The sequence below is a fragment of the Phacochoerus africanus genome, chromosome 8 (assembly GCF_016906955.1).
Source record: "Phacochoerus africanus isolate WHEZ1 chromosome 8, ROS_Pafr_v1, whole genome shotgun sequence".
Taxonomy (NCBI): domain Eukaryota; kingdom Metazoa; phylum Chordata; class Mammalia; order Artiodactyla; family Suidae; genus Phacochoerus; species Phacochoerus africanus.
This window is the reverse complement of record NC_062551.1, coordinates 45,229-69,861: the sequence shown is the minus strand read 5'-3', so window position 1 is coordinate 69,861 and position 24,633 is coordinate 45,229. Positions and strand designations below refer to the sequence as shown.

At 58.5% G+C, this 24,633-nt stretch overlaps 3 protein-coding genes across 10 annotated transcripts in view; 1 reads left to right on the top strand and 2 right to left on the bottom strand.

Moving 5' to 3' along the window:
- Positions 1 to 24,633, top strand: part of GAS8 (growth arrest specific 8) — a 41,375-nt gene that overhangs the window by 9,810 nt on the left and 6,932 nt on the right. For 4 of the 5 annotated variants that reach the window (XM_047789255.1, XM_047789256.1, XM_047789257.1 and 1 more), the window contains 3 exons: positions 2,215 to 2,424; positions 4,186 to 4,251; positions 6,583 to 6,830. In XM_047789255.1, the coding sequence (XP_047645211.1) occupies positions 2,215 to 2,424; positions 4,186 to 4,251; positions 6,583 to 6,732 (426 nt within the window). In that variant the 3' untranslated portion in view covers positions 6,733 to 6,830. Of the gene's footprint in view, positions 1 to 2,214; positions 2,425 to 4,185; positions 4,252 to 6,582; positions 6,831 to 24,633 lie in introns of those variants that run through there. The other variant, XR_007136182.1, reaches the window with a different exon arrangement.
- LOC125132276 (5-hydroxyisourate hydrolase-like) lies at positions 6,998 to 9,582 on the bottom strand. Of its 4 annotated transcripts, none has more exons than XM_047789262.1 (4): positions 9,233 to 9,431; positions 8,780 to 8,919; positions 7,479 to 7,614; positions 6,998 to 7,228 (listed from the first exon to the last, which is right to left on the bottom strand). In XM_047789262.1, the coding sequence occupies exons 1-4, from the start codon at positions 9,290 to 9,292 to the stop codon at positions 7,139 to 7,141; spliced, it is 426 nt and encodes a 141-aa protein (XP_047645218.1). In that variant the 5' UTR covers positions 9,293 to 9,431; the 3' UTR covers positions 6,998 to 7,138. The 4 variants fall into 4 exon arrangements, with proteins under 4 accessions (XP_047645218.1, XP_047645217.1, XP_047645216.1 ...); XM_047789263.1 differs by having other exon boundaries at positions 7,162 to 7,228; positions 7,489 to 7,614; positions 9,233 to 9,440; XM_047789261.1 differs by lacking the exon at positions 9,233 to 9,431 and adding an exon at positions 9,486 to 9,582 and having other exon boundaries at positions 6,998 to 7,614.
- PRDM7 (PR/SET domain 7) overlaps positions 20,286 to 24,633 on the bottom strand; it is a gene marked incomplete at its 5' end in the record, with an annotated part of 47,308 nt that continues 42,960 nt past the window's right edge. The window contains 4 exons of the mRNA XM_047789133.1: positions 20,286 to 20,560; positions 20,878 to 20,973; positions 22,629 to 22,834; positions 24,308 to 24,375. Coding sequence (XP_047645089.1) covers positions 20,286 to 20,560; positions 20,878 to 20,973; positions 22,629 to 22,834; positions 24,308 to 24,375 — 645 coding nt within the window. The remainder of the gene's footprint in view (positions 20,561 to 20,877; positions 20,974 to 22,628; positions 22,835 to 24,307; positions 24,376 to 24,633) is intronic.

Genomic DNA, 24,633 nt, shown 5'->3' with positions numbered 1-24,633 from the left:
TCTCAGGGCACACTTGTTTCCCTGGGCCAGAACCTGGGTTCCGCCCTTTGCTGTGGCAGCAGCCTTTGAGGTTCGTTTTTGGGCCACGGTGTGTCTCTTTTAGGAAAGTCGATTCCTAGCAGTGGAGTTGCTGGGCCAGAGGTTTGGGTTGAGATTGTGGGCCGTCTGCCCAGGGAGCTGTTCAGAGTTGTCCCACCCAGCGTGTGCAGGGTGCTTCCCTGCTGCCGTGATTGGGTGGGAAATGTGTCTTTGCATGCGCTTTTCTGAGGTTTCTGTGAGTGAGTGGAGAGACGGCCGCCCTGCCCTGGAGTTCCCGGGGTCTGGCCGAGGGCAGGGAGACCCTGTGTGCCAGCCATCAGCACAGCTGCTCTCCCTTCTCGCCTGGACTCATGATCCCAGGCTGTGCTGATGGAAAGGGCTGCTCCCTCAGAATGTCCTGTAAGCAGAGGTAGATCCACCCTCCACGAGCCTTCGAGGGCCCTGCAGGCTGATGGGCAGACACCATCCCTGCTGCTCACAGTGGGTGCCAGTGGAGAGAAGGCAGAGCGTGTCCGGGGCCGTGCTCTGTGCCACCCTCTCCGAGTGCCTGTGGTCTGCGGTACATGTGCATGTCGGTGTCACCTTCTGGTTTTTTAAAGAAATTTGTTTATTTATTTTTAAACTGGTTATTTTTTTTAAGTCGGTGAATTTTCTCACGTTTATAGCTGTGCAGCCATCCCCACCCCAGCCCACCCCCCACCCCAACCTGTCTCCTTTGCAAACCATAAGGTTTTCAACGTCTGTGAGTCCGCATCTGTTCTGCAAAGAAGTTCCCTGTGTCCTTTTTTTAGATTCCACGGATGTTACCATATGATGTTGGGGTCTCATTGTCTGACTGACTTCACTTAGCATGGTAGTGTCTAGGTCCATCCATGTTGCTGCAAATGCCATTATTTCTTTCCTTTTTGTGGCTGAGTAATATTCCATTGTGTATATATATGCACCACATCTTCTTGATCCACGCCTCTGTCGATGGACATTTAGGTTGTTTCTGTGTCTTGGCTCTTGTATATAGTCCTGCAGTGAACACTGGAGTATGTTTATCTTTTTGAGTCATGGTTGTCTCTGAGGAAATGCCCAGGAGTGGAATTGCTGGATCAAATAATAATTCTGTTTTTAGTTTTCTGTGGAATCGCTATACTGTTTTCCATAGTGGTTGCACCAATTTACATTCCCACCAACAGTGTGAGAGGGTTCCCTTTTCTCTACGCCCTCTCTCTCCAGCACTTATTGTCTGTAGACTTTTTAGTGATGGCCTTTCTGGCTGTTTTTTTTTTTTTTTAATTTTTATTTATTATTATTATTATTGCCGTAGCACGCATGTAGGAGCTTGACATGGGATCTCAGTTCCCAGACCAGGAGTAGAACCCAGGCCACAGCAGTGAGAGTGCTGAATGCTAACCACTGGACCACCAGGGAACTGCCCTGGCTGGGTGTTTTAAGTCTTACTGAACTGCTTTTGATTTACAGTGTTGAGTTCGTTTCTGCCCGAATAACGTAGTGGTTCACTCTTCATCCAGGCCTGGATGAAGCAGATCCTGCCTGGGGGTCTGATCCTGTAGGTAGAGGGTAAGGTGCACCGAGCTTCCAGCACAGGCCTCTTTTCTTCCCAGCAGACACATGTGTTTTTACAGGTGTGGAGAACATTCTAGAAGGAGTCACCAACGATGCTCCCGTGGTGGCTTCTGGAGGTGGGGTTGATGTTTTAAGCTCCTAAGTCTGGATTTTTTTGTGGCGCACAGTTAAAAGGAGATGGAAGGATGCTTGCCTGGACGGATGGGCAGTGGCTCCTGTACTCACTTTAGCCCTGAGTTTCAGGATCTGGGGCTGGCAGGGACGTGGACCCCTAAGAGGCCCCCTGCCCCACATGCCCTGGATCTTGTGTGGGGATGACGGAGGGCGTGGTATAGCCCACGGCGCAAACCTGGGACAGCGCTGGCCTGCCCCTCTGTGGGGTCTCCAGCTTGTACCGGGGACAGCTCCCCAGAGGTGTGTCCTCCTGCCTCCCACAGTGTGGACAGCTGCCTCCCTTTAATTCTGTCAGGGTGAGTGGGGCTCAGGCAGTGTAGATGACACAGATCCCCGCCCAGGGCTGGCACTGGTGAAAGAAGTGTGTCGTGGCCCAGGGGCAGAGGCGGGAGGGAACTTGTTGCCAGTGAGAGGTGCGTCCTGCAGGTGCAGCAGGAGCGGGATGAGCTGTACCGGAAGTTCACCGCCGCCATCCTGGAGGTGCAGCAGAAGACAGGCTTCAAAAACCTTGTCTTGGAGCGCAAGGTGCAGGCGCTGAGTGCCGCCGTGGAGCAGAAGGAGGTGCAGTTCAGTGAGGTGCTGGCAGCCTCCAACCTGGACCCCTCGGCCCTGACCCTCGTGTCCCGCAAGCTGGAGGTAGGCCCCAGACAGGCTCCTGGGCAGGGCTGCCAGCACCCCCGTGCCCCCACAGTGGGCCACTAGGGCTCTGGTCGGGGCCCCACGCTGTGATCCAGCCTCTCGTCCCAGCTGAGGCTCTCGTTAACCTCGTGGAGGGGGGCTCACGGTTTCCGCGCTCCCAGGCCTCTGTGCACCGTCAAATCCCTGGGCTCTGTGGCTTTGCCCTTGTCTCCTTCCCGCCCCTCCTCTGAGCCCAAGTCCACACCGTCCGCTCCAGCTCAGCCTGTCAGGCCCTGGGTCTCTCAGGCCTCTTGGATGGCCACGTCTCCTGGCTCTCACCTGAGGCCACTGCCACCGCCTGCCTGGAACAATAGCATGTGCTGGTCTAGGCTCTGGGTGGGGGACACAGGGCTGTGGGCGTGCCTTTGTGGTGGCTGCTGGGCAAGGCATCCCAGAGCGATGGGTCTGAGCAGCAGCTAGAGCATCTGTTCACCTGCACGTCCAGTCATTGACGGCAGTTCCTCTGCCGGGGCCGTCCAGGGTACGGGGCACAGCAGTCAAAGGACCCGAGAGGCCTCGGTGTCCGTGGGCCAGTGGATGAGATGAGAGTCAAGACAACTCAGCAGGCAGAACCTTGACCGTACCTGCTAGTGACCTTACCTGGAGCTGGGTCGTGCCCCTCCGCTCCCTGACCTGGGTGGGAGGTGTCACAGAAAGTACAGGTGATGCTGGCCAAGGGGCCTTCGTTGCTTCCTGGGAAACGTGGCCTGGCTCTGGGATCCTGGCCAGCTGGGGGTCTGGGCAGTGGACAGCCTCCAGGGAGAGGCCCTCTGCGGGACGGCCAGCCCGTCCCAGACACGGACCCTTCCAGGGGGAATAGCCCTGTTGTCCCTGCTCTTCCTTCCCAGGGAAGCAGATGGGGTCAGAGCCACAGGGAGGTGGGCAGGGTTGGGGCAGGGCGAGGCCTTGTTGCCGGCGGAGGAGGGCCTGGGCCCGAAGCGTTGTCACGCCTGTGGTTCTGGCTGGTGTTTGCTCCCAGGGCAGTGGTGGGTCCTGGCTCAGTGGGTGCCAGGCTCTTGGGGTCAGGGCTTCGGCAGCCACGAGGGGGCCTCGTCTGGGCGGCAGCACCACAGTCTGAGTCTGGGGCTCATCTCTGTCCCTGCCGCTCACAAAGGGGAGAAGGGCTTTGCCCTCTCCTGCAGCTGGACGAGGCCCTGTGCCGCCAGCATCCGTGATGAAGGGATAAAAACCGCTCCCCAGAGTTTCCGTCGGGGCTCAACGGTTAACAACCCCGACTAGTATCCATGAGGACACAGGTTCTGTCCCTGGCCTCGCTCAGTGGGTTAAGGGTCCGGCGTTGCCGTGAGCTTGTGGTGCAGGTCGCAGGCATCGCTTGACTCCTGCGTGGCTGTGGCTGTGGCGTAGGCCGGAGGCTGTAGCTCTGATTCAGCCCCTAGCCTGGGAACCTCCACATGCCATGGGTGTGGCCCTAAAAAGAAAAAAGAAAAAAAAAACACAAACAACCTAGTCCTGTCCCCTGTGGTCATGGCAGCTGCTCCAGGACCTGGCAGGAGAGGCTTGAGGGCTTTCCTGGGATGCGGCTGGCAGCCCGGATGGCTCCAGAGGGAGGCCAGGCTGCCGCCCCCGCCCCCCCCCACCGGGCAGTTCCTCACGGAAAGCAGCTCTGTGTCCTGGGGACCTTCCCACGCCAGCTGCTCCCTGTGTGGACGCCCACGTGGGGAGCCAGGCGCTCTTCCCTGTCTGCCTTCTTCTCCGCAGGACGTCCTGGAGGCGAAGAACAGCACCATCCAGGACTTACAGTACGAGCTGGCGCGCGTCTGCAAGGTGCCGAGCCCCACCCTTCCCTCAGGGCCTCCCTCACCCAGGACCCCCGGCCTTTTACCTCTCATGCCTGCCAGGGTCCCTCAGCCTGTGTGTGGGCTGGCGCACGTCCCCTGAGATCCAGCTGCTGTCCTGGCTTCCTTGGCAGGGCCTGCCCAGGGCATGTCTGGTGTCTTGTCCAGCAGGCTCGGTCCCCGTCCCCGTCCGACCCTCGCTCTGGCACCACAATGCCTGCCTGGCCCCTGGGGCTGTTGGGGGATCTGCTCTGCTCCCCCAGATTAACGTCCGTGTCCTCCAAGCAGAGGCAGTTACGGCTCCGACCGTTCCTGACTCCTTTGTAAGTCTCTGCTGAAAGCCACACTCGGGCCTCCTGCAGTTGGGGAGGGCAGTGCCTACTGTGTGCCACGCACCCCAGCAGCCTGGGCCCTGCGCACAGCGTCCCCACCTCCGCGGCTGAGCCCACGAATCTGTCAGGGCTTCGTCTGTGCGAATCAGACACAGCACTGCCTGTGGGCACCCCTCAGGTGGGACTCTGGCATGACCCTGGGCCGTGGAGCCCCAGGATAAAGTCAGTGTCCATCACAGGCCCTGGACTCCGGGGTGACCAAACCCCCTAGGCCCCCTTTGCCCATCAGGACCTCCTCCAGATGCTCTGGAAACACCTGATACTTAGGTGCGTGGAATTAGGGCTACGTACTGGTGCATGCAGTTCCTGGGGGTTTTCATAACCTGTGTGTGACTGTCAGGAGGGCTGAACGTGGAGAAGGGGGAGGACAGGGCCCACCCCTTGAGTTCATGCCGGAGCCTGGCCCTAGTTCACCCTGTGCCCTCAGCCCCAGACCCTGGCAGCGTGTTGTGGCGAGGACAAACAGCCAGGCTCTGAGCATCTGACATGCATCAGCGCCTCACACTCTTACAGCCATCTGATGAAATTTGCTCTTTTAAAAAGATGCATTTTCCGGAAGAGGGGAGAGCAACCCTGCCTGTGTCGGCCCTGCCAGCGCCATTGCTCAGATCTCCACTTTTCTGGGCTGGGAGTAGGGAATAGATGCTGCTGGACAAGGAGGGAGACGCGCCCGCAGGGAGCCAGGAGCTGCACCCAGGCACCTGCTCTTCCGTTTCCCATCGTGGGTCACCTGGAGTCACACATGCGGGGCGGTTGGGTGGCTGCCCCATTAACGGCCTTCGACACTGGCCAGGACGAAAGCCCCGGTCACCTTCCAGCTGGGCTGGGACATGTCTTGCATGGTTGTCACACCTGCTCACCTGGACTCACTTCTGGGGAACTGAAACTCGGTCACGCAGGATCACCGGCCAGACCGCTTGGCTCCCTCCTCAGGGGGGGAGGCCTTTCTTTGGTCTGGTCCTGAGGACTCCAGACATCGCAGGTCGTCCTGCTTGTAATGACCACGTCCCCCCCCAGTGCCACTAACCGCCAAGCAGAGGATCTCCTTGGTACTGGAACGTTGAAAAGCCAGGGAATCCCCAGTGTAAAAAAGGTGGACCTGAAGTCTCGAACTGTGAATCTCAGATCCAGGAAAACAAAACCAGAAAACCCAGACGGGATCAGGAAAAGCTGAAGAGAAGACAGGCAGTAGCTGAGAGCAGCACTCACCTTACATTTCGATCACATCTCTCAGGCTAAGAGTTTGATCAGAAGGGGGAAATGGTTAAAAAGAAACCGCATGCTTAGATTTCCACTTGTGGCTCAGTGGGTTAAGACTCCAACTGGTATCCCCGAGGATGCCGGTTTGATCCCTGGCCTCGCTCAGTGGGTTAAGGATCCAGTGTTGCTGTTGCAGATGTGGCTTGGATCTGGTGTTGACCCCTAGCCCAGGAACCTCCAGACACCCCAGATGCTCCCCTTAAAAAAAAAAAAAAAAAAAAAGTCACTTAGGCTAAGACTTCATGCCTAATCTAACTGAAGTTTCAGCCCCTCCCAGGAATGGAAGTTTAAATCCTTCAGTGTGGAGCTTTCTGGTCAGCACTAGGGAGTAGTCCACCCTAAGGGAAGACCCCCTGCCTCCCCCTAAGGGAAGGTCACCTGGCCTGAAGGAGTCCAGCCTTTTAATGTCCTTGTCCCGCCCTCCCTTAAGGCAGGCGGGACACAAACGCTCCTGGGAGCGCTCACACTTGACTCAGTGGGATGGGCTGGTGCCAAGCCAGGAATCCCTGAGCAAAGCTTCAGATCTGCCAGTTTACACAAGCGGGCTCATGTGGGGGCTGGGGCTGGTGTAAGGAGCTGCTGGGAAAGGCTGGCCACATTCCCGCCCCTCTACAGGGCTGGGTGGGTCTGAGCAAGTCGGCTTCTCACTGACCGCTGTGTCCCCACAGGCCCACAACGACCTGCTGCGTACCTACGAGGCGAAGCTGCTGGCCTTCGGGGTCCCCCTGGACAATGTGGGCTTCAAGCCCCTGGAGACGGCGGTGGTTGGACAGACGCTGGGCCAAGGCCCCGCGGGACTGGTGGGCACTCCGACGTAGCCCCTGCCTGGGCCCCCCCCGGATGCCTCCCCCACGCACCAAGGATAGCAGGTATTTGCTGTGTAGACGCGCGCCAGCTAATGAAGGTGTTCATGTGTGCTGCGTGTCCTGTCACGTGTGCTGCGTGGAGAGGCCCCGCCAGGGCCCACGGCGCCGTGTCGACCTTCCCCCGAGCCCACCTGGTCTGTGAACACGCCCGCGCCCCTCACCCCACGGGGCCCGGGGGGCAGACCAGCCGAGCCTGCCTAGTGACTGCAGCCACCTCGAAGATGCCAGCTCCGACTTTATTGAAATTGGGGGCCAGAACGTCCCCCAGAAGTGTGACCCGCTGCCCCGTGAGGCCACAGCCCACACAGGAGGGTGCGGGGTCCAGGCTCATGCTCGTAGGCCCGCTGGCAGCCACCTGCTAGCTCCCTCGGTACGTGGTGTAGGACCACGGGCTCAGCAGCAGAGGCACGTGGAACTTGTGGGTCTCGTTTGTGATGGTGAAAACCACCTGAGAGCAGAGGAGGCACCAGGAGAGCCAGGGGCCGGGACGCCGCCGCTGCAGCAGCAGCCTGGCGCCTGTGCAGACGCAGGCCTGGGGCTGGAGCCAGACCCTCCCCGGTCAGGCAAAGGGAGACACCTGTCCCCAGGGACTGAGCGTGCGGGGGTAAAGGCCGGGCAGCCCTTTCTCCTGGGGGCTCAAGGCAGGGGGGAGGGGCAGGGCCTGCCCGAGGGTCACAGGGGGACCCCTCCTCCCTCACCTCCACATACGGGTAGAAGCTCTCCTGGCCTCTCGTCTTCCAGTAGCCCTCGGTGTCGAAGGACAGCTTGTAGGTGCCCGCCCTCACCCGGCCTGGCGGTAGGAGGCCGGGGCAGCGGCCGTCGGGGTCTGTAGAGCTGGGGAGAGGGCGGAAAGGGGGTTCAGAGGGCCGGGCGAGCCCCCTGCGGAGGTCGCTCCAGTCTCGTGCCTAGTGGCCTCCGATGTCCCGGCAGCCTGACTGACTTGGGTGGGCAGGGCCTGGAGGCGCCACAGCAGCACAGCCTCTGGGGCCCGGGCTTCTGCAGCAGCCCAGGGACGCCTCTGCACGGTCGTTCTAGGGAATCGCGGAGACGGAAAGGGAAGAAGTGTCCCGCGGGTCCCCGTGAGCAACCCTTGTTTGTATCTGGCCTGCGTGTGTTTCAGATTTTCTCCATGCAGAGAGGTGCTTGTTTACAAACCTAAAACAGGGTTATGCTGCCCATTCTGCCTTAGAACCTGTGCCGTTCCGTTCACATGATCCCTCACGGGTAGCTTCCTGCGTCCGTGTGCAGCTGCTCACTCGGCCATTGCCGGTGGCCTGTCTCCAGCTGCGCCAGGGCCCGGCTCTGAGGGCCTCGCTCACGGAGGAGCCCCAGACGCTGCCCGCTGTGCTTGCAGGCGTCTGTTTTCATCAGAAAGGGCAGCATTTCTGGAGTTCCCTGGTGGCGCAGTAGGTGTCACTGCTGAAGCTTGGGTCACTACCGTGGCTCAGTTCGATCCCTGGCCCAGGAACTGCCTTATGCCATGGGCGCAGCCAAAACAAAAAAGAAGGGGCCACACTTAGCAGCACAGTTTGGGTTGGGGGGGTTGTTTGGGACCCAGAGCCCCAGCTTTCCTGAAGGGCTCGCTCCTGTAGCCCTGAAGCTTTGGGGTTCCGCCTCCCACCCCCACCAAGGGGCGCTGCCTCCTTTTGACGAGGGTCCGGGGCGGCTCCTCCCAGCAGGGCCTGAGCCTGGGCTGGAGGAGTGGAGGCCTCGAGCTGCCTCGGTCTCTCCATTGTGAAAGGGGTGCTTCTGGGGCCTGCACACAGGGTGAGGACAAACGGGACGCCTGGTCACCTGTCCGTCACGGTGACAAGGAGCCCTTTCACGTGCCACCTCAGGCCTCAGCCACCGCTCCTGCGGGAGGTCGGGGTGTGGGGACAGACCCTGTTCGCAGGCCAGCGGGCACTGCACACCGGTGGGGACAGAGGCTCCGAGAGTCTGGAGGGACCGTCCGGCTGTGGTCAGCCCGCACCCTGGGCTGCCGGGGGCCCTCCCCTACCTTCTCGTCAGCTCGGTCCACTGCTGGCCACGGTCTTCGAGCCTGGACAGACGGAGGCAGAGGCCCTGGGCTGGGAGCCCCGAGGCAGTGTCCAGCACGTGTGTGGTCAGCGGGCTGCTGACGGGCTCCATGCCTCTGCCCTAGGCCACGAGAGGGACAAGGATGAGCATGTGGGGCCAGCCTTGCATCCAAGGCCTTAGAGTAAACAGCCCTGGGGGACAAAGTCCCCAAGTGCCCCTGGGCCCAGCGGGATGGGGCTGGAATCGCTGAGCCAGTGTAAACTGCCTCCACCCCACCAGCCACCAGGCCCTGAGCCTCGGCGCCAGAACCCTCCCCTCCCCTCCCCTCCAGCCCCTCCTTCCAGCCAGACAGCTGTGGGGGAGAGCTCAGCTCAGACCCCTGACTCAGGGGTCACCTTAGCCCCCAAGCAGAAAAGTCAGGGCCTGCCCCTACCCCCAGGGAGCCCAGGTGGTCCTGAAGTGTCTGCAGCCGAAGGGCGGCCCCAGAGATCATATGCTTGGTGGCCTGGGGACTGCGCGAGCTGGCAGGAGGTCACCTCACCCGCCACCCCCAAAACCTTCCGGGGCGGGCCCTGCGCTGCCGGGACACCTCCCGGGCCCCACGGGCCACGTGTCTGACCGAACCCGGGGCGGAGCGAAGGCGGGGTGAGGGTGGCGGGGGAGGTCCGCCCGGCTCGCAGCCTCACCGTGGGGCCCACCGGGGTTTGCTCCGGGTGGCAGGGGGGCGCTCAGCGCGGGTACCTGCGGGGGCGCCGAGGCTCCTCCCGCCGGAAGGGGCGTGGACCTGCGGGGCGGGGCCGGGGCGGGGCTCCGGGCTGGGAGGAGGTGGGGCGGGAGGGGGTGGGTCCAGCCGGGCGAGTCCTGGCTCTGTGGGGACAGGGATTGGATGGGCTGCGGCGGCGCCCCAGGCCGAGGTAGCTGGGTGGCGGGGCGAGGTTCTCTGAGCTGATGCCCGCTGCCCCCTCATCCTCTGGCCCTCGAGCCCCCCACCCCCACCCTGCACGCAGACGGGGTGGTCTGAGCTCTGCAGAAATGAGAGGGCTGGCGCGATCTCTCAGTGTGTTCGACTCTTACCATGCTGTGCACGTGAGCTGATTTTGTGTAATCTGTAAATAAAGACAAGGGCGTCTGTATGGAAAATGGATGGTGTCGATTGACAGGTTGTGTCGCTTTGGATGTGGGGACATTTTTCTTCGTGCTGCGGTGCCTTTTCTAGTCATTGATGGATGAGCCTGGGCTGTTTGTGCAGTGAGGACCAGGCTTCTCTGAGGCAGGGAGGGGGCCCTTCTAGCACAGTTTGGGTGTGTTGGTTACAACTATTTGAGATTTAAACGTGCATGGCCTTTGGCAGGGCTCGTGTTTGAGGAGATACTCCCGCAGAGAGATGGGTGCCCGCCTGTTTTGGCAAAATGCCCATGAGGGCAGGAGACCAGAAACAAGAGGCTGTCTCCCTGGGGACACTTAGCTCAGTGAACTCTGCCCTACCCAGCCCATTAAAAAGAGTGAGACTGGGGAGTTCCTGTCACAGCTCAGTGGTTAATGAGTCCTACTAGTATCCATGAGGACGCAGGTTTGATCCCTGGCCTTGCTCAGTGGGTTAAGGATCCGGCGTTGCCGTGAATTGTGGTGTAGGTTGCAGATGCAGCTCAGATCCTGCGTGGCTGTGGCCCTAGCGTAGGCTGGTGGCTACAGCTCCTCTTCGACCCCTCGCCTGGGGACCTCCACGTGCCGCGGGTACGGCCCTAAAAGGACAAAAGATAAACAGCAACACCAACACTGCTGAGCCGTGCGGAGCAGCTGTGGGTTCATGCTTTAAATCTGTGCATGGCTTCCACTCACTGCAGGGATCAGCTCACTTCATCGTGACGTCCTGACCGTGTCGCTGTTCTCCCCATTTTGCAGAGGAGGAAACTGAGGTGTAGAAGCACCACATACTGGAGTGTTTGATAGTGTGCCACACGAAAGGCTGATCCAGGACCGCCTCTGCGACAAGCAGTGTAGACAGGATTAATTATTTTCACTCCTTCGCACGCCTCGCGTGTCCTGAGGAAGCTGACGAGAACAGCAGTGCCCTTTAACCCTCCCTCTGGAGCCCTGACCCCTCCCAGCCCCCAGAGGTCCTAGAGGAGCAGGCAGGGCAGGGTGCCCTGGGAGGGCTGTGGGCTGCTGAGGAGCAGGCATGGGGGTCCCGTCCAGGAGGGCCAGTGCCAGCCCTTCCATGCTGAACACATGACTGCCTTGCTGCCTCCATGGTCCAGCCAGGAGTGACCACACACCACAGTGACCACAGTCTGTCTCCTGAGAGCAAAGGGTGTATCTGGTGGGCTTCTGGCAAAAAGAAACCAGGCATAGGTCTTGCCCTGCTCCCTCTACTCCTCTCTAAGTGGGTGCATGTGATGCTGGAGCTGCAGCAGCCTTTCTGCCAACAGGAGGACAGGGCACGTGAGCTGAGGAAGAGAGCAGCTGCTTCCCTGCTGTTGCCTTGGGCTGCCTGGGGGTGGGCGGGGCCTTTTACGTCCAGATTGTGTGACAGAGTGTGACTTTGCTTATTTATATATTTACTTCATTTTTAGCGGCCCTGTGGCATGTGGGATCCCTGGGCCGGGGATCAGATCCCAGCCACAGTCACCACCTGGTGTGGCAATACCAGATCCTTAACCCACTGTGCTAGATGAGGGATGGAACCTGCCACCCAGCGCTCTCAAAACAGTGCTGATCCTGTTGCACCACAGCAGGAACTCCTAGAGTGTGACCTTTTTTTTTTTTTTTTTTTTGGTCTTTTTAGGGCCGCAACCACAGCATATGGAGGTTCCCAGGCTAGGGCTGGAATCAGAGCTGCAGCTGCCGGCCTCCACCACAGCCACAGCCACGTAGGATCCAAGCTGCAGCTGCAGCCGACGCCACAGCTCACAGTAATGCCAGATCCCCGACCCACTGAGCGAGGCCAGGCATCCGGCCTGCGTCCTCATGGACACTAGTTTGATTCGCCTCTGCTGCTCCTCACACTCCCGGAGAGTGATTTTAAACCAGGCAGTCACCCGGAGCGTTTCTGCCTCGGGGAGCCGAGGTCCTGCAGGTGCGCTTAGAACGCGCACTGTCTTGGCCCTGACGGTTCTTTCCGACCCGGGTCATCCAGGCCCGGAGCAGCGACTGGAGGCTCACTTCCTGTTCCCGAGAGAAGGCAGCTGGCCTGCGGCTCCCCTGAGCCCCTTCCCCACTCCGCACCTCCCCGCCCGTGATCCCGACTGGGACGGAGGTGGGGGTTGGAACTCACTCCGGTCCAAGGGACGCGAAGGCAGCTGGGACCCTCCTTCCCGCAGGAAGTGTCGACCTTCGCCAGGTACAGTGAGGTGACACTGGCGACAAGGCAGAGGCCAGCAGCACAAGCCTCCCGCTTGAGGTGGGGGTGGCTGAGGAGGAGGCCTTGGCAGGTGGTGTTCCGGGGAGGGGAGACGCTGAGGCCGCAGCCAGAGGGGCCGGAGCTCAGAGAGGTCCTGTTGGGCGGCTGCGAGCAAGGCACCTCCCCAAGCCCTGGAGCTGCCGTGTCCTCAGGGCTGTCCGGGCCCGGGTCAGGTCGTGGCCAGGAGAAGGTGCTACGCGGCCTCTGAGGGAACGCGCAGAGGGAGCCTGCAGCTCTGCATGAGCGACGGGACGGGCTGCAGGAGCAGGCCAGAGACTGACGGGGCTTCCAGGCCCTGCTCCCAGCCCTCCGCTCACCTCCGCCCCAAGCCCCTCGGCGTCCCCAGACCCTTTCCGTACGGTCAGCTCTGTGTGTCCCGCTCGGTGTGGCTGCACAGACGCTCGGTCTCTGCCCGCCCCTGTGCCCTAAAGCTCGCTGTTCTTCACCAGTAGGGCCCCATGGCTCCGGCAGGTTGTCCCTCTGCTCCAGGACAACCGCGCTGCTGGTGCTGTGGATTCTGCTTTCTGGCCTTGGCTGCCCACCGGGGACACCACCTGGCCTAGGACTGGCCCCCCCCCGCGCCCTGGGACAGGGAGCGTGTGTGGGTCAGCATCCCAGCGGGTGTGGACGTTCTGCCAGGCTGAGGGCCACTGGCCTGCATCGTGACACTCAGGCCACCGTGGAACATGGTTGATGAGATGCCCGCTGGCCTCAGCTGGACTTCCTGTTGGGCTGGCGGCTGTGACCACCTTGGAGGTTCGGCAGCCGGACGCTGCGCAGACAGGCACGTGGTGGTCAGTGCAGGGATCACAGGTGCCGGCCTGGCTCGCCCACCCACGGCCCCCAGAGAGCAGATGCACCCGGCCCGGAGGGCCTTCCCTCCACTAAGTGACCGGCTTTGCAGGTGCTGGCCTGTTGGGCAGTCGAGCTGCACCTGCCACAGCCTCATCCTGGCCGGCACCCTGCACAGAAGCGAAGTGATCCCTCCCAGACTGACGCAGGAGGAGACCCCCATGGACTGGCGTCTGATCAATGTATTCTGAGTCCCGGCATCAAAGCAGGGGTCCTGGGACCTCTTCAGATACATGGTCACCACTTACGGGGGCAGGACCCTAGGGCTGACGGCCTGTTTTCACCAGGGAACCATGGTCTGATTTTGTGGGGGAGCAGAGGCATTTTGCTTTGCCAGTTGCAAGAGTCTTGCGGGTCCCGTTCGGATTTGACCCCTGATGCCTGAGGGTTTACTGTGCCAGGCTCAGGGCGCCCTCTTCTGACTGGTGTGAGGGTTCGCGTTGTGCAGGTCCCTTCTCGTTGGTGGGGCCTCTTCTGATTAGTGTCTCTTTTCTTTTTCTGCCTTTTCTAGGGCTGCTCCCTCGGCACGTGGAGGTTCCCATGCTAGGAGTCTAATCGGAGCTGCAGCCGCCGGCCTACGCCAGAGCCACAGCCACGCGGGATCTGAGCCGAGACTGCGACCTACACCACAGTTCCTGGCAACGCCGGATCCTTAACCCACTGAGCAAGGCCAGGGATTGAACCTGCAGCCTCATGGTTCCTAGTCGGGTTCGTTAACCACTGCGCCACGATGGGAGCTCCTGGTAACCATAAGTTTGTTTTCTATGTCTGTGAGTCTGTTTCTGTTTTTTATTTTTTTTATTTATTTTTTTTTTAATTTTTTTTTTGTCTTTTTGCCATTTCTTGGGCCACTCCTGCGGCATGTGGACGTTCCCAGGCTAGGAGTCGAATCGGAGCTGTAGCCGCCAGCCTACACCAGAGCCACAGCAACTCGGGATCCAAGCCACTTCTGCAACCTACACCACAGCTGACAGCAACGCCGGATCGTTAACCCACTGAGCAAGGGCAGGGATCGAACCCGCAACCTCATGGTTCTTAGTCGGATTCGTTAACCACTGTGCCACGACGGGAACTCCTGTTTCTGTTTTTTAAATACCTTCATTTGTATCAGTTTTTTACATTCCACATACAGGTGATACCACGTGGTATTTGTCTGTCTCGGTCTGACTCTCTTTACTTAGTATGAAAAACTTTAGGTCTGTCCATGTTGCCGCACGTGCATTATTCATGGTTTCTACGGCTGATGTTCTAGTGTGTGTGTACATGTGTGTATTTTCACACCTCACATCTTCGTTGGTTCGTCTGTCGATGGGCATTTAGGTTGAATCCATGTCTTGGCTGCTGTGACTCGGGAGAGCTGCCGTGTGCTCAGGCGTGCATGCATCTGTTTGAATTACGCCTTTCGCGCATGTATGCCCAGGGCTGGGGCTGCTGGATCGCCTGACACGCTGTTTTCAGTTTTTTAAGGAGCCTCCTCACTGTCTTCTCATAGTGGCTGCTCCACTTACATTCCCACCAACAACATGTGCGGGTTCCCTTCTCTCCACACCCTCTCCAACATTTATCGTTTGTAGACTTTTATTTTTTTTGTCTCTTTTTTTAGGGCCGCCCCTGCGGTATATGGAAATTCCCAGGCTAGGGGTCAAATCAGAGCTCCAGCTGCCGGCCTGCACCACAGCCACAGCCACGCAGGATCCAAGCCGCCTCTGTAAGCTACATACACCACAGCTCACGGCAATGCCAGGTCCGTAACCCACTGAGCAAGGCCAGGGATTTGTGTCCTCGTATGAGCTTCATTGTGAAGATTAATCCCTTTATTTATTTATTTAGAAAGTTAATCCCTTGTCAGTTGTGTCTTTGCAAACATTTTCTCTTATTCCGTAGGTTGTCTTTTTTATTTGGTTTAGGGGTTCCTTTGCTGTACAAAAGCTTTTAGGTTTGATTAGGTCCCATTTGTTATTTTTTATTTTATGTTCATTTTATTTCATTTTATTTTATCTTGTCTTTCTAGGACTGCACCCATGGCATGTGGAAGTTCCCATGCTAGGGGTCGAATTGGAGCTGCAGCTGCCGGCCTACACCACAGCCACAGCAATGGGGGACCCGATCCGTGTCTGCGACCTACACCACTGCTCATGGCAACGCTGGATCCTTAACTTGCTGAACACGGCCAGGGATTGAACCTGCAGCCTCACAGTTACTAGTCGGGTTTGTTACTGCTGAGCCAAGACAGGAACGCCTTCATTTGTTCATTTTTGTTCTTGTTTCCATTGTGGAGGAGATAATTCCAGGAAGATATTGCTGCAATTTATGTCAGAGAATGTTCTGCCGGTGTTTTTCTCTAAGAGACTTATAGCATCTGGTCTTAGATGTAGGTCCCTAACCAGGTTGAGGCGATCTTTGCGTGGGGGTGACTGCCTGTCCTGGTCTCTGCCGCACGAGCTGCGACAGTCGGAGATTCAGCTGCACGTGCCTCCCTCCTGCGGTTCCGCGCCGCGGGGAGCTCTCCCCGCTTCCGGGTGCTGGTGGGGGGTGAGCTGCTGTGCTGAGGCACGAGGAGGCCTGGCTGAAGAGGAGGCGGCCCTGTCACGGCTCCCGTGGTCCCTGAGTGTGTCGTGCATGTGGCCGATGAGAGGACAGAGCAGCCGCCGCTGCTGCGTGTGCAGGCCACCAAGGGAGAGGACGCGCGACACGCGCTTGCCTGGGGTAGGAAAGGCCGGGTCCCTCTCAGCGCCGGGAATCCAGCCCTCGCTGTCCATCCCCAAGTGTTGGTCAGAAACCCTGGGTGTTTGGACGCGGCAGTGTTGCCCATGTGGACGTCATGAGACGCACAGAAGCTTCCGGAGCAGCCGTCCCGAGCACGTGTGGGAGAGCAGCGAGCCTGTGACGCCCAGGGAGAGCCAGGAGCCAGGCTGGCCCCTGAATCAGGATCAGATTCTTTTCTCGGGGGCACAGATTGGCAAGTGTACAGGGCAGCGAGCAGGGAACCGGCGCCTCAGCCACGACCGGGAGCAGGGAGCGGGCAGCGCCGTTGGGGGGCTGGGAGCACCGGAGCTGGAGCACGGCCTGTGGGAAGGGAGGACCCTGGGGGCGGGGCAGTGCCCCCGAACTGACTCCACCCATCTTGGGAGATTCTGCCTGTCCCCCCGAGTCCCAACACTCTTAAGTGGGGTCTCTGCTGCCCCTTCTCCGGGAACCTTCCAGGTACAGGGCCCTTTGTCACCCAGACCCTCCATTGTCTGATGGGCTGGACCTCATCCGAGTCCCATTCAGACACAGGCAGTGACTGGGCAGGGGCAGAGGCAGGGTGTGGGCCGAACCAGCCGGTGGCCTGGCCCCGCCTGCATCCCCAGGCCAGGTCTGGAGGAGGCCCAGCCCTGCAGCCCTCCTCGCCTGGGGGAAGTCCCTCGGGTTTCCGGGTTTCCGCTTTAATGCTCAGGGCGGTGCTGGCCGTGGGCACACGCCTGCCCCGGGGCTGGGTGTGACACGGGCCACGGCCCCAGGGGTGGCCGGAGGCTGTTCTCTGGGCCCTGAACGCTGTCCAGGGTCCCCACCTGCGTGTTCTCTCTGCTCAGCCCTTCCTGCCGCCTTCTCTCCGGCGGGAATCTTGATCTGCGTGCAGGAGTCAGGCCTTTCCCTCGCTGCGTGTCTTTGCGCTTGTGTTTGTGGCAGACGCCCTCACAACAGTAGTCCCGCTCCTCCAGGTCTCCTGCCCCACCAGCAGCGTGCGTCTCCCAGATCCGCACCCTCTGTGAGTCTTAAAGCTTTTCCACACCCGCAGGGCCAGCTCCTAAGTCGTGAAGCTCAGATCTGCTGGCCTCCACCTCCTGAACCCTCTTGTGCGGGACCTGGAATGTACAACCAGTGTTCAAAAACTGTGTCACGAGTAACCTCAAAAACCAGCTGTTGTCTGTGTGTGGTGACCCAGACGCTCCAACTCTCGGGATTAATTAGTATTCACTATGCGATTATAGGGGATTTTATTGTCTGTCTTTTGAAATTTCCCTTTTTTTTTTTTGTCTTTTTGCCATTTCTTGGGCCGCTCCCACGGCATATGGAGGTTCCTAGGCTAGGGGTCCAATCAGAGCTGTAGCCACAGGTCTACACCACAGCCACAGCAATGCGGGACCCGAGCCATGTCTGCGACCGACACCACAGCTCATGGCAACGCTGGATCCTTAACCCACTGAGCAAAGCCAGGGACCGAACCCGCCACCTCATGGTTCCTAGTCGAATTCGTTAACCACTGAGCCACGACGGGAACTCTAAAATATCCCCCCTCTTTTTTTTTTTTCTAACAAAGCTTGCCATCGAGCATGAGAGCTTAGAAAATAAGGTCTTACAGTACATATTTCATCTCTGTGAGGACGCACGTTTGATCCCTGGCCTCGATCAGTGGGTTAAGGTTTCAGCATTGCCATGAACTGTGGTGTAGGTTGCAGACGTGCCTCGGTTCCTGCGTTGCTGTGGCTCTGATGTAGGCAGCTCCAATTTGACCCCTAGCCTGGAAAACCTCCATATGCCGCAAGTGTGGCCCTAAAAAGCCAAAAAAAAAAAAAAAAAAAAAGGGCGTGAAAGAAAGAAGACCGTGTTGGCTATTTATGGGTGAAGTCCACATGGGTTCGGTAATTGCACCATCCTGCCACAGGGAGGGGCCCGCAGGCCATGGCTCGAGGCCTCATTGGGTTTGGGCGCCCTTTTGGTGTCTTCTGGAGAGAGGGCTTCAGCTTCCCTGGGCCATCGGTCAGGAGCAGGGCGGTCACTGGGAGGAGAGGACGTGACTGCTTCTTAGAGACGAGACCACCGCCTCCTCTCTGTCCCAGCTCAGCCCGGCCCAGGAACAGCGCGCCTGCTTGGCGCTCAGCACCCTCTCTGATCCAGCGGTGGGAGCCGAGTGCGCTGGGCCTCACGTGAGGCTGCTCATCCCCGCCTGGGCCACAGGGGTCCTCTGCTCCTGGGCCTTGGGGACGTTCGACGCAACCCCCCCCACCACGCGGCCCTGCTCTGCCCAGCGGCCCCTTGTCCCACCAGACCGCACTTGGAAACCTAAATTTGGAGATGAAAGGGTCAAGGCAGCAACAATTTTGCCCCAAGTGAGTACGAGGCGTGTGTTGCGGCAGCTGCAGTGTGGACACTCAGTGCAGGTGGGGCAGGAAAGGCTCAGAGATGCGTCTCCAGACTCTGTTCTCAGCCAGGGCGAGGCTGGGGGTCTCGTCTCACAGGCGCCTGCCAGTCCTGCCGGCCCCCGGGGAGGGGGCCTGGGGAGGGAGGTCACGGCTCACTAGGCAGGCCTGCCTTCTGCCTCCTCCCTGGGCAGCTGAGGGTCTGCCCGGCGTCGGAGCGCTTCCCAGGACCTGTGCTCCAGCTCTAAGGACCTGGAAGACGTGGGCCTTGCAGGTTATGCAGGGACAGAATAGCAGCGTGCGGGGCCTGCATTCTCAGCCTCTGCACCGGCCTCTGCCTGTGCTCATCCACTGGGCCCTCCCACCCCATTTTCCAGATGAGAAAGGAGGCACAGAGAGGTTGAGCGTCTTGCCTTAGGCCACCAGCGGGTGAGGGCAGAGCTGAGAATCCACCACTGTGTTCAGATCTGGAGTCCCCAGGCCCGAGCGCCCAGCAGAGAGAGGGAGGGAGATGGATGCCCCGGACTGAGCCGGGGTGTGCGCGTGCACTCACGTGTGCACGTGGCTTTCCCCTCTGAGGCTACGGAAGTCAAGGAAACCAGAGGGGAGCCACGAGAGGCCAAGGGAGGGTGGCATCTCTTAGGAGAAAAGGCCACACTTCCCAAGGCACCAGGGAACTCCCTGCCTTGGTGAGTCTGTCCCAAATCCTCGACTTCTCTCCCTGGACCCAGGAATTGATCGATAAGCTTAAGTGGCTTGACTCCAGACTTAGGCCTTTCCAGGGATTCAGTTCTTTTGGAGACTGGGCTGAAAATATGAGTTCTCTGTGGCCTCCTGGACCCCACTTCTTTCAGTGATAATGGGGCAATGAGGTACATAGTCTGGGCTTCAGATGTTTATGGAGACAAAATTTATTGGAACAGGAAGCCGAAAACCAGCAAGAGAACTGGTATGAACATCTCCAGGACTCTTAAGAAACCCTCCCCTGTTTGTCTACCTCAACTCTTGTCATGAAAGTGGAGGATCTATTTAACCAGTTATTTCTGCATTCAGGACACTTGTGAGGACTGTAAGGGGTCACAGACTTCCTGTGAAGCCTTCGCAGAGCTGAGGTATAGACTGTCTGGTGGCAACATTAATCCTTCTGTGGTTAAGATGTGGTTTGTTGGTAATGACTCACTCACCTTCCCTGCAGACCTAGGGCTTCTCCCCCGTGTGTGTCCTCTGGTGTCTGATGAGATGTGACTTCACACTGAAGCCTCGCCCACACTCCCTGCAGACATAGGGCTTCTCCCCCGTGTGTGTCCTCTGGTGTCTGACGAGACTTGACTTCTCACTGAAGCCTTGCCCACACTCGCTGCAGACAAAGGGCTTCTCCCCCGTGTGTGTCCTCTGGTGTGTGATGAGATGTGACTTCACACTGAAGCCTCGCCCACACTCGCTGCAGACATGGGGCTTCTCCCCTGTGTGTGTCCTCTGGTGTGTGACGAGACTTGACTTCACACTGAAGCCTCGCCCACACTCGCTGCAGACATGGGGCTTCTCCCCCGTGTGTGTCCTCTGGTGTCTGATGAAATTTGACTTCACACTGAAGCCTCGCCCGCACTCGCTGCAGACATGGGGCTTCTCCCCCGTGTGTGTCCTCTGGTGTGTGATGAAATTTGACTTCACACTAAAGCCTCGCCCACACTCGCTGCAGACAAAGGGCTTCTCCCCCGTGTGTGTCCTCTGGTGTGTGATGAAATTTGACTTCACACTAAAGCCTCGCCCACACTCGCTGCAGACATGGGGCTTCTCCCCCGTGTGTGTCCTCTGGTGTGTGACGAGACTTGACTTCACACTGAAGCCTTGCCCACACTCGCTGCAGACATGGGGCTTCTCCCCCGTGTGTGTCCTCGGGTGTCTGGTGAGACCCGAATCTGGCCCATACCCTCTGTTCTTGACCCTTAGAATTCCTGACTCTCCTGCCACCGTGAACAGTGTGCCTGTGTCCTCTGGGTTCACTTTCTGGCCTGCGCTGGGCTCTTCCTCCGTCATTCTCTCACGTACCCTAGAAGTCCTCACTTGCCCTTCGGGTGAGTAGGAAGAGGCCCTTGAAGTCTGCCTCAGCCTTATCCCTTCCAGGAAAGGTTTGGACCCTTCCTTGACGTCCTGACTTTGAGATTTGCCCTCCCAGCTGTGTGGATCAGGATATGGCTGCTGCTGCTGTTGATTGTCTGGGCAGGGACCCTCTGGTTGGAGGCCTCCTCTTGCAGATGCGCTTGGGAGGCTCTGAGAGGGGTGGCTGCGTTCCACATGTTGGCTGAGGAATCTCTGGCTGGAGAAGGCCAGAGAGCAGGAGGGACATGGATGGATCTTTGGTTGTGGTTCTGCTGAAAGAGGAAGCCTTAGGTCAGGTGGGTGATTTGTCTGCTGGGAAGGCCTGCCCCACTCGTCATCTTAGTGCCGGCAGGGCCAGCTCTGCCTCCCACCCAGTGCTGCTTTACAGTCTGTCTCTCCGTTCCATTTTAATGTACTGCATCTTCTTCAGAAATCCAGAAAGGCCGCACCAAGGGCCTTTCCTACCCATCGCCCAGACTGGGGCCCTTCAAACGGCGTCCGAGGCAGCTTTCCTCCTCCTAAAGATGGAGCTGCAGTGGCCTTTCCCCAGTCTGAGCGTCTTTGAAGTCTTAGTCTGTCAAACAGTGTCCACAGCTGTCTTACCCTGCTGAGGGATGACCACACTCTTGGTAATGTAGGTGGGTTCCGCCTGGGTGAGGGGACGGGATCTGTGAACTTGGCGGCGCTCGGCCTGGTGAGCTGCGGGTGTGGGAGGCAGGGTGGAGCGATGGTGAGGGCGTGTGCGAGTGAAATTTGAGTCTCCTCCGTCAGACATCGTTAGCTGAGCACCTCTCTGTGTCTGGGTCTTTCTGAGGAAGTGGATTCAGACTGGACGCGGCAGAGTGGTCCAGGCCCCACCGACCAAAGGACTGTGGCCTCTGCTGCCCCAAGGAGGTCGTGAATCGCATCTCTCTCCGTTTTCGAAATAAGCATAAATGAAAATATATCCTTCCTCGGGCGTCAGAGCAAATATTCATACCTCATGTAAAATACAGTAGGAAAGGAGTTCCCGTCATGGCTCAGCAGTTAACGAATCTGACTGGTGTCCCTGAGGACACAGTTGGATCCCTGGCCTTGCTCAGTGGGTTAAGGATCCAGTACTGCCATGAGCTGTGGTGTAGGTCACAGCCATGGCTCGGAGCCTGCGTTTCTGTGGCTCTGATGTAGGCCGGCAGCTACGGTTCCGATTCGACCCCTAGCCTAGGAACCCCCATATGCCGCGGGAACAGTCCAAGAAATGGCAAAAAAAAAAAAAAAGAGGAAGTCCTGTGCAAAAACGCCTCTCCAGGCAGACCCTTCCCAGCTTAACACCCGCCCATGTTCTGCCTGCCCACTGCCCACTCTCACCTGTGATGCGCTGACCTCCGAGGGGACCCTGCACTGCTCTCTCTCCCCAGAAACTAAGCAGAGCATCGTCTTAGGACAGACAACCCGCCACTTCCACCTGAAACTACACAATCGTTCCGTCTCACCCAGGAAACCCCAGTGCCCACCGTGGGTCGTGGGCTGCGGTGTATCTGCCCGGCCTCCTCTCTTTCTGTGGCCGCCTGAGTGGCCTCACCTCCCTGGGGCTGGGTCCCTGCTGCTCCCTCTGCTGGAGTCCTTTGCACAAATGTCCTCTCTGGCCCCAGCCCTTCCCCGCCCTCGGCCACCCCCCACCTCCGCTTCCATGATCCTGAGGCACTTGGCCTGGATTTCTTTCCCTAAACCCTGTCTGGTGTGAGGCACTTGCTACCCTAGGGCAGTGATTCTCGTCTTGTTCAGGCCCCATTTCTAGCTCCTGGAGCCCTGTCTGGCACAGAGTGTGAAGTCCCATGACAACTAAGTGGCCTAGTGACTGCATGCAAGTCAGCAGGCACACAGCCTGTAGCAAAATGAAGAAACGAAGCAGAAACAGCCCAAGGGGAGAGAGCTGACGGGTGCCTGCAGGCTCGTTTTTGGCCTCTAAGCCTTTCAGCCTGTATGATGTTATATATGTTTGGGGTGAAGTAGTAAAAAATTACAACAAAAATGTTAATAGAAAAGTTGGAAAAATCAAAGATGTGAAATGAATCCGTTTCTGAAGCATCTTATTTTTTTCAGGGCTGCACCATGGCCTATGGAGGTTCCCAGGCTAGGGGTCCAATCGGAGCTGTAGCCACCGGCCTACACCAGAGCCACAGCAACGCGGGATCCGAGCCGTGTCTGCAACGTACACCACCGCTCACAGCAGTGCCAGATCCTTCACCCACTGAGCAAGGCCAGGGATCGAACCCGCAACCTCATGGTTCCTAGTTGGATTCGTTAACCACTGCACCACATCGGGAACCCCGGATTTTTCTTTTTTTTTTGCGCTGTGAAGGGGTGGTGCCCACCTGGCCCTGCTGCGATCCCTGCTGTGAGCTCTTTCTTCCACTTGCTGCCCCACTTGATGCCCAGCTCCTGGCCGTACTCGTCCCCGTACCAGACGAGCAGTTCACAGCCTGGCCTGACCACCCGGCAGGTTCGGTAGAAGATCTGCCTGTGATACTGAAAGGCCACCAGGTTCTGCTCCTCGTCGTCCCGCGCGCAGTTCACATACCTGCGATGAGGCAGGAGAGGGGAGAAAACCACTCGGTGAGTTCTCAGCCTGGCAGGCCCACGTCCAGCTCGTGCCCTCATGCCCCGAGGCTGCCCCCGCCCCACCGACCTCAGGAGCCTGCCGATACCCCAAGTCCCTTTGGCCGTGTGAATTCCTGTCTCCAGATCCCGTCTGCAGGGCTCGTCCTGGCTGGAAAGCTCTCTCCTTACCTGAGTAGCCATCTTCCAAAGCCCGGTTTCAGGCTTGTCTTCAAAAAAACCTGGTGACCATGAAACCTGGTGACCTCCAGCTTCTCCAGGCTCTCAGCTAAGTCCTGTTTCTCTTGCGCAGGACTTGGCGCGCGGTCATGACCTCTGCTTCTGGGTCAGCGCACCTCCTCACCACTCAGCCCCAGCCTCTCTCCCCTTGAGAGGCGCTTCTGCAGTCTCCCCACCTTTATCCGGGGCCCCAGTGGCTTGCCTCCCCCAGGCTCCTGCAGCGGCTTGGAGCGCTCGCTTGGGTAGTAGCAGTTGCTTCACCTTCTGCATCCCCTGATGAAGCGAGAGGCCCTCGCGTCAAAGGCTCCAGAACCCAGTCTGAGGAGACCCGGGCACAGGAAGGCAGCCTGCCCTCACAGACTGGAGGCCCCTTGTTCATCCTGACTCTGTACTTCTTGAAAGACAGGAAAGTGTAGCTGCGTAATCCTGAAGTCAGTTGTTGAGTGGCCGGCTGGGGTGTGTTCTCCGTGAGGATGCGTTCGAGTAGTGCACCCCACAGTCTACACCGGCGCATAGCAAGTGCTTTTGCTCTTTTGTCTTTATGGCTGTACCCGTGGCCTGTGGACGTTCCCCGGCCAGGGATCAAACCCGTGCCACCGCAGAGATAATGCCGGGTCCTTACCCTGCTGTGCAACAGTGGGAACTCCAGTAAGTGCTGATAAGTGCTGATTAGGTAAATTAAAGTGTACTGGGGGACTCTAGACTTCAAGATTTTTTCAAGTACCCAAATTCTGTCTGGGATTGAGACTTACATTTTGGGGAAATATACTGTATTTTTATTTCCTTTTTCCCCCTAATATCTCTTGAAAGAGCAGAACAGAAGATTTAGGTTTTTTGTTGTTGTTGTTGTTTTTTGTCTTTTTGCCTTTTCTAGGGCCGCTTCCTGCAGCATATGGAGGTTCCCAGGCTAGGGGTCCAATCGGAGCTGTAGCCACCGGCCTACACCACAGCCTCAGCTCAGCTTGGGATCTGAGCTGAGTCTGCGACCTACACCACAGCTCATGGCAACGCCAGGTCCTTAACCCACTGAGCGAGGCCAGGGATCGAACCGGCAACCTCGTGGTTCCTAGTTGGATTCGTTAGCCACTGAGCCACGACGGGAACTCCAGGAACAGGAGATTTAGTAAAGACACGGAGGGAGGCAGGATGAGAAGGAAGGGTGTGGGCTGGAGAGAGAGGAATGTTCTCCTCGGCCCTGGAAGCTTCCTAGACTTACCGCATCCAGTTGGCCCAGGATTTGTCCTTTCCGTCCACGTACTCGTAGCAGTTTCTCCCTTTGGTGATCTGAGTTTCAGAAAAAGAAGTTAAGGTTTTTTTTGTTTGCTTGTTCTTCTGGTGGGAGGTAAAGGAAGCACTGTTCCCCTCTGCTGTCATCAGTGCCCTCACCCTGCGTGGATTTAGCTGCCACTTGTGGCCGCGTGATAAGCTCCTTAATCATCATGTGCGCCTCTCGGCGGGTTTGTCCACTCAGGACAAGGGCCCAGGAGGGAGGAGCTGCTTCCTTGTATCTGCTCCGTTGTGTTCCCACCTCTCCTCTGATCT